The following is an 8,329-nucleotide window of genomic DNA, read 5'->3' on the forward strand; positions in this document are numbered from 1 at the left end:
AATCCCGAAGAGCTCTGGCAGGGCAGGGGGAGCCTGGCTGCTGGATATCAAGGATCGCAACCCTGGTGCAGGTGGCAGAGGGCACACAGCTACTTAAACCCAGAGGACAATGTGCTTTGAACACTTTTAAAGGTCTTGATTTCGGAAAATTTGTTGCTAGCAGAGAAGAAAAAGACTTCTTAAATTGTGAACCATGTTCTCAGAGGTGGTAAAAGCCAATATAACCTGTTTCCTGAATAATTTGCTTCTAGTTGGAGCCTGTTTGGCAGCATAGCTTGTGCCTGTCCGTTGCACCCTGCCAGTTTCGGGTGTTTGAGGGGAGCTCTGGCTGCCCCCTCCAACCTGCCCTTCGGGGGTGCGGGAGCCGCTGGTGCTTGCTGCTCCTCCCAGTCCTTCCCCTCCGGGGCGCCTCTGCCCGAGCGGGGCGGCTTCTGGGGGTGCCCTCAGGGGGCCCCTCTCTTTGTCGTGTGCCGTCAGGCCACCGAGCTGGGGGCGCTCCCCAGGCACCTGCTTCTGTCCATGACAGGGCCGGGCCTTCCGCCGCCCCGCAGTCGGCCGTTTCCCCCTGCCCGGGGCGGGGGGAGCCCCAGGGCAGCAGCGGCGGCTCAGGCCGGCGGGCGGGGGCCGGGGCCCGCTGACCGCGCGGGAGGCCGCGCCGGGCCGGGCGGGCGGCCGCGGTACCGAAACAAACAGGAGCTGCCGCGCCGGCCCCGCCGCCTCCCGCGGGCAGAGGCTCTTCCAAAGATGGTGACGGGGTCGCCGCCGGCTCGGCAACGTCCCTCGCCGCGGCGGCCGCGCTCCGCCCGGGCGTAAGTACCGCGCCCGGGAGGCCGCGGGGGCGCGGGAAAGGCCGGAGGCGGGGGCGGCTCTTCGCTCCGCTCCGCGGGCGGGGCGCGGACAAAGCGGCGGGGAGCCCGGCGCGGGGGGGGGCGGACGGGCCAGCGGACCCCGCGGCGCGTCCCGGCTGCCCGCTTTGGGCGCGGGGCACGGCGATGGCCGTGGCCGTGACCGTGGCCGGGCAGGAGGACTACGCGTACCTCTACGAGGACTCCTCTCACCCCGCCGGCTTCCTGGAGGCGTTCCGAGCGTTTTACCGGGACGGGCTGTTCACCGACATCACCCTGCAGTGCGCGTCGGGGGTCATCTTCCACTGCCACAGAGCCGCCTTAGCGGCGTGCAGCAGTTATTTTAAAGCCATGTTCACAGCCGACATGAAAGAGAAATCTAAAAACCAGATCAGACTCCCCGGGCTCAGCCATGCCGTACTGGAAGCCCTCGTGAATTATGCATATACATCACAGATCCAGATAACAAAGAGAAATGTCCAAAGCCTACTCCAGGCTGCAGACCTCCTCCAGTTCGTGTCAGTAAAGAAAGCCTGCGAGCAGTTTCTGGTGAGGCACTTAGATACCGACAACTGCATAGGGATGCATTCCTTTGCCGAATATCATGATTGCTCGGAGTTAGAGAAAGAATCCCGGAGGATATTGTTATGGCAGTTTGAAGAAGTGTGGCAGCAGGAAGAGTTTCTGGACGTTGGCAAGGAGAAGCTCTCTTATATTCTCTCCAGAGAAAATATCAATATTTGGAAAGAAGAGACAGCCATTGAAGCTGTCGTTAAGTGGGTTGCACACAACGTGGAAGAAAGAATTGGAGACGTCTGTGAACTGCTGAGCTGCATCAAAGTAGACTTAGATAACATGTATTTGAGGTCAGCTTTAAGCCTACAAAAAAAAAGCCAACTTAATGACAATAAGATAAGGTCACTCATATACAATGCCCTGAACCTCAATCCCAAAGGTCTTTCCAGAAGACCCACAGCAGCCATGTATGTGATCGGAGGGTATTACTGGCACCCCTTGTCGGAAGTGCACGTTTGGGACCCTCTAACCAATGCGTGGGTCCAGGGAACAGAGATGCCAGATCACACCAGAGAGAGCTATGGGGTCACTAGCCTGGGACCAGACATATATGTGACAGGAGGTTATCGAACGGAGAGCATTGAAGCCCTTGACACCGTATGGATATATAACAGTGAGAGAGATGAATGGACAGAAGGCTGCCCCATGCTTGACGCAAGGTATTACCACTGTGCAGTTTCCTTGAGCGGCTGCATCTATGCGTTGGGGGGTTACCGAAAGGGAGCTCCAGTGCAAGAAGCTGAGTTCTATGATCCTTTAAAAAAGAAATGGCTTCCTATTGCAAACATGATCAAAGGTAGGTAAGCTTTTTGTGTGGCAGGTGCCTCAAATGTCAATCCTTTTGCGTTTGCCACTTTCAAGTGCCGTGGACACATTTAGGCTTTGATCCAAGTTCTAGTGAAGTCCATGGGAATCTCCCATTAATGATGGTGGGCTTTGGTTCGGGTCTTCACTAGCCAAACAGCTGTAAACATCCAAATGCTGTGCTGGGCTGTGCCACAGAATGCTAGGATGGAAAAGCAAGTGGTAGTCTCAGTTTAATTTTGCCGCCTTCTGGGAGTAAAATTTCTGTTCAAATTAGAAGGAAATCAGAAAACTATCTGGGATTAGAGTCTGTTCAGTAGATGGTCAAAGAACAAGCTCCAATAACAGGATTGTATTCATTTAATGCAAAATGTGTTCACTAAGATTTTCTGTGCAGTCTTTTATAAAAGTGTCATCTTCATTTAAAATTTCTTGCATTCAGTTTCCTCATATTTCAGTGCATCATCTGGCAGGATCCTTAGTTTAATCTTTAGTGTGAGGATAATGCAAAGCACTAATACCTGTTTCTAGCAGCCAAAATAGTGATCTGTTAAATATGTATGAATTTGGATAACAGTCTAAGTAAAGGGTATTACTGTTACAATAATTTATAATTATAACATTATAATAATGTTATAATTTGTTATAAAATTTATAAACAATTTTATATTTAATCATGCATTTTTATAAGTCAATGCCATTATTTACAATTAATTATAACATTTTACTGTAAGTTGATGCAACATAGTATTTTCTTACATATATGAAAGTTTTTGGAGGTATCTGTAACAGGGGAAAACACCTACCATGCTCCTAGAACTTTCTTCATTGTTTGTGTATTTTCCACAAACATTGCTATTATTCTCTTTTTATTTCTTTTAAAAGTAGAAATGCTATGCTAATACTGTGAGCAGTTACACATTTTGTGCAGTTGTTGCATCCCATTTTCTGTGGGAAACTCCATAGATGCTTAAAAAACCCCACAGTAGTTTTCTAATTTTGGTCCATTGTATCTTGCCAGATCCCTTGTTTTATTTTGTTTTCTTCTCCTAGAGACGGAGTTAACATGGCTCCATTCTGTTTGTGTCCTTGTTTATACAATAGCATAATTAATAATACCATGAGAAAGGCTAAAAGTATCAGAAAAGACACTGAATGATCGCAAGTCTTTGTCCTTGCTGTATGAGTGACTTCTAAAAATCTCTTTAATTCAGTGAAATATTGAAAGTAATTCCCTATTCCAAAACCAATGTGAGAATGTGTCTTTAATTGCTGCATAAAAATTCTGTGAAATATTGTGTGCCTCTATTATATGCAATATGTATCAGTTACAGCAGTTCTATCAAATTGCTCTTGACTTATGCTGATAAAATAAGGTGTCTTGACAAGTTTATTTAATTTCACATTCAGTTAAATACTTGCAAGCATAATTTTACCCTAAAATATTAATTAACACTGAAATGGGATTATGGATGGAAGTGACTGTGGTTATTGTGTGCAGTCTGAAGGTGTGTTGTGACTTTCACACTGTGTACAGGTGTTGGAAATGCCACCGCTTGTGTCCTGCATGAAGTCATCTATGTAACTGGAGGTCACTATGGGTACAGGGGAAGTTGTACCTATGATAAAATCCAGAGATACCATTCAGGTAGCGATGAGTGGAGTATAGTCACCACAAGCCCGCATCCAGGTAAACTAATTTCTGTAATGAGCATAGAGCTTGGTTTGATTACTTGTATCTGGGAGCCTTTAAGCCCACCTAAGAGTTTCTGGCATGTTCCTAATAAAAGGAGCAGTGCCTGTAGGGCAGCAAGGGCTGGAGTGGGATCATCTCCCACTTCCAGACTCTGAGAGGGGAAGGGGAGACCCTATTCAAGCATCTGTTCTATATAAATCACTATATAAATATTGAACTAAGGAATGGCTGCATTCTATTAAATAATATCATAAACTAACTTTCTATAAAATCTATTCATAGGCATTTGGCAAAAATCGTATGAATTTTAAAAGGGTTTGCTCTATGTTCTACATTTGGTAACAGTAAGTTTTTAAAGCAATCCTCACTAAGTACTGGTGCTCATGTCTCTGTCTTCTGTAATGCCTTGAGCTTGCTTTGTACCTGCACTTTTACCAAGTGTAGCAGAAAATCCTGAGGTGTCTCCTAAGCTCAGCACAGAAGCTCAGCTGCTCTCAGTGGTGCTCAATGTTTGTCATGTAGTTGCAGTTTAAGTTAAGATTATCATACTGAGTTGAACTGTATTCCTTTCTTCCTAAAGAATACGGATTGTGTTCAATTACATTACAAAACAAGATCTATTTTGTGGGTGGACAGACCACAATCACGGACTGCTATGACCCAGAGCAAAACGAGTGGAAGCAGATGGCTCACATGCTGGAGAGAAGGATGGAGTGTGGTGCCGTGGTTATGAACGGGTGTATCTATGTGACAGGAGGATATTCCTATTCAAAAGGAACGTATCTGCAGAGCATTGAGAAATACAACCCTGAGCTGAATAAATGGGAAGCAGTAGGTAATCTTCCCAGTGCTATGCGGTCACATGGCTGTGTCTGTGTGTATAATGTGTAAACATTGAATTTTCATATTGTTGTTACAGAGAACAGCAGATGCATTCATAATAGTACCGATTACCTCATGAATGAGATGTCTAATACAATCTCTTAGTGCACATCATTAAAAATTAGGTATAATTTCTATTTTAAACAATTTAGAAATATAAATGTGGTAACAAGACTTCCATACGTTTTTCAGTCCCATCGTTCTTTGTCATGAAAGTTTTCAAATTATTCTCTTATAATACTTTGTGCAGCTATGTAGGAACTACTGTGAAAAACAGGTTTGTTTTAATTAATCATTGAGTGGAACTGTGATCTGGCACTAAGGTGAGTAAAGCCAAACAAAATACTCTGCACTTCTATGCACTACTGAGCTTAAGATGAAATCTTTGATACTCCAAAGATAGCTATAGAAATGGTTCATTTCCACAAGCGAAGTGTGTGGTACATATAGAGCAATGTCACTTGGATAACTAGGTTATCACATCCAGAAATCATGGGCACTTAGAGAATGGTTCTAATTCTACCTTCAAATGGCAGAGCAGAGAAGAGCACAGGCTGGGAATGAAGGAAGAAATGTCATGCCGTAGCCCCAGAGCACAAGCCAAAAGCATGCATGAATTTTCCTGGAGAACAGTGCTCTGCAGTATGAGGCAGTTTGAGAAAAGTGCTTACTTTGCCATTCTCACACTGGCAAGGCCCATGAGAAATAAAAACAGACTCTGCATGGCTTGTCAATGGGCTCTTTGGCTGATGCGCAGGTATTGGTGTGTTGTTTTTTTTTTTTTCCGGGAAAAGCCTTACCTAACTATTTTTTAAAATTACATTTAAGATGAGTGTCTTTGTGGAATGGAAGTAGGAAATGCGAAAGACTAGAAAATTGCTAACATCCCCCTGAAAGACAAAATACAGACGTCTGTATTTTGTGTCATACCATTTGGTCTTTTCTAAAAACTGTGACTTGAGCAAAGGTGACAACTGAAGAAACTTGTCAAAATATGTTATGCATGAAGAAATTGAATCTGAAGTGGTCCACTGGATTTATTTATTATTTCTTGCAAAATGTAATATGAGATCTTCAAATTCTGTCTAGAAAGCAATTTGAGATGGCCAGGAAGGTCACCATTTTGTCACCTCTTCACTGGGAGACTCCCACGGCAGGCTGCCAGCACCAGCAGAAAGCAGAATCTGTATGTAGTATTTAATTAGCTGGTGTTCTGACCCTGCCATCCCCAGGCTTCTCACCAGTCCTTGTTCGGCGTCCTGCCACATAGGTAGCAATACAAATGCATTTCATTGAATTGTTATTGTAGTGAATTCTTAGGATTTGTTTCCTCCTCATAGCTTGTATAGATAGTATAATGTGGGGCTTGTTATTAGCCTGGTTCCCTGAGGGAGCAAGGTACAACTGTGTTGTCTTTCTGTGCGTGTGTAAGCTCCCCTCTGACGCTGGAGTCTCTTGTTTGGGTTCAGCCATGTTCTACAGGGATGTATAGGCCTTAAAATTACACTCTTTTTTTTGAGGTTTTATGAAAATTTGTAACAGGATAGAGGAGGGAGGGAGAGACTGAAAGGGAGCACATGAATTGTGTGGAAAGTAGAAGATGGCAAAGCCTTCCCAGTGCCATGGACAGGTGGCTGTGAGGAGTGTGCCTGCTTCCACCGTTGCTGCCCCTCAGCCAGTCCCCCTTCAGCTGCTGTGGGGCCCGTAGTCTGATAGCAGTGATCCAAACAAAGAAATGCCTTGGGGAGCAGAGAGGCTCTTTTAGCCCAGATCAGTTCCCCAATCCAGCTGATAAAATGACAGCAGAAATAGCTGTTAGACATGGGAATGAGAGGCAGGAACAACACAGAGCTGCTGTGGAGTGTGGTGAGAACTTCCCACACCAGCTCTGCCACCTAAAATAAAATTTTGGTTTGATTGGATTGATCGGATATGATGAAAGGAGGTTTCCAAGCAGATAAGCCCTGAGTTTATAATATTTATTTTTCTTGGTTATGAGTGTTTTCAACATTTTTTTGTTCTTTCACATTTTTATGCTATTTCTCACTTGCATTTGACTGCTGGTAGCGGGTGGCACTCAACTCTGAGCTTTGATGTGAAGATCTATGGTGTATATATAGTTCTTGTTTTGATCTCTTTGGGTGTCACCTTACCATGTCAGAAGCTTAGGGGTGTGTGGGTTCAGTGTTTTCCTTTGTTACCCATCCCACTGAGAGCTATTTAAAGATCCAGTGTAATTTGTTTAAAGATTCTAAATTGTGAAGGGGTATGAGGAATTGAACTCTGATGCTGTTTGAAATGCGTGGGCTGGGCAGGGAGGCAAAAGAAATAAAGTGAATTTCTTTCTCCTGGAAATCTCCACAGCCAAGAATTGCTCAAAGGCAGCTGGAGATTTAAAGGACAACATCACAAGAGCATGAAGGTGATGTGTGTATTGAATGAAACCACCGTGAACTCAATGTGTGTATGTAACTTCTCAGTGCAAAATACGTACCTGTGAAGTTTCATGTTTGTTGAAAAACATGAGCATAGAACAGCTACTTATTTATGGCTGGCCCTGAGGTTCATTCTGACCCGTATCCTGTCACTGATAGTCATGAGTCGGTGAAAGGATGTGAGAACAAGGCAAGGACTAACAAAACCTCGTAGCATCCACCTGTCCCTCCCCTGCTTCTAAACTAGGTGCCTCACGTTGGTGGAGGACAGCGCCCTTCCAGGGTTGGGGCACAGGCACTGGAAGACGGAGTCCACTTTTTTCCTCTGGGCACCCTGCAGGTGAGCCCTACTCTGCTCCTTGGCCCCTGCCGAACTGCCAAGTGGAAAAAAGCCTTTAGTTCTCACACAGGAGAGCATGTGCTGATCTGGAGTAGACAAAAGGCAGTGAGGTGACTGCCTAGGGTTTCAGTTAAGCCCTAACTTTTCAGAGATTTTGAATGCATTAGAATAAATAGAGTGTAGGAGTTCAGATTCGTGGTTAAATTTTAACTGGTGCTATTTTTTACAATAACCTATAATGCCCTTTTAAATTAGCTCATGTCCATAGCACATCCCGAGAAGGTGTGTAGCAATTGGGTCTGGAGCGCAGGCGGGAATGGAATTCAGTGAGAGGAGCAGGGATTCAGGCTTCTGGTCAGTAGCTCATGCATCCTGCGGGAGGTGGAGAGCTTGGAGCAGGAGATCTTTTAGCCATCACTGTGATATATTTTTAATAATAATTGTTGAATGTGAACACTAAGTTATTGTGCTATTGGACCTGTGCTATGGTAGACAGTTTTATTGTTTCACATGTAAACTAGAAAACTGAGTAATACAGAATTTGAATCAGTTGATAAGTCAGTACTATTTATTAACATTTTTACTTGTGTCATCCCCATGTTTGTAGTGCTGCAGATGCCTGCAACGCATCTATAGTACTTATGTGAGTGTTTGTAATATTTAATAAATGTAAATATAGCATCAGTGTGCATATACAAGCTTTTAAGTTACTTTTTCTGTTAACTGTGCAAGAGCATGTGAACAGAACCGC

General features: G+C 44.6%; 1 protein-coding gene across 1 annotated transcript; it reads left to right on the top strand.

The window, feature by feature from the left end:
* Positions 1–773: 773 nt before the first annotated feature.
* On the top strand, positions 774–8,257 carry KLHL23 (kelch like family member 23). The gene is made up of 3 exons (XM_074910891.1): positions 774–2,217; positions 3,763–3,915; positions 4,502–8,257. Exons 1-3 carry the CDS (start codon positions 993–995, stop codon positions 4,810–4,812), a joined length of 1,689 nt encoding a protein of 562 aa, XP_074766992.1. The 5' UTR covers positions 774–992; the 3' UTR covers positions 4,813–8,257.
* Positions 8,258–8,329: the final 72 nt, after the last annotated feature.

The sequence above is a fragment of the Athene noctua genome, chromosome 7 (genome assembly GCF_965140245.1).
Source record: "Athene noctua chromosome 7, bAthNoc1.hap1.1, whole genome shotgun sequence".
NCBI classification, from domain to species: domain Eukaryota; kingdom Metazoa; phylum Chordata; class Aves; order Strigiformes; family Strigidae; genus Athene; species Athene noctua.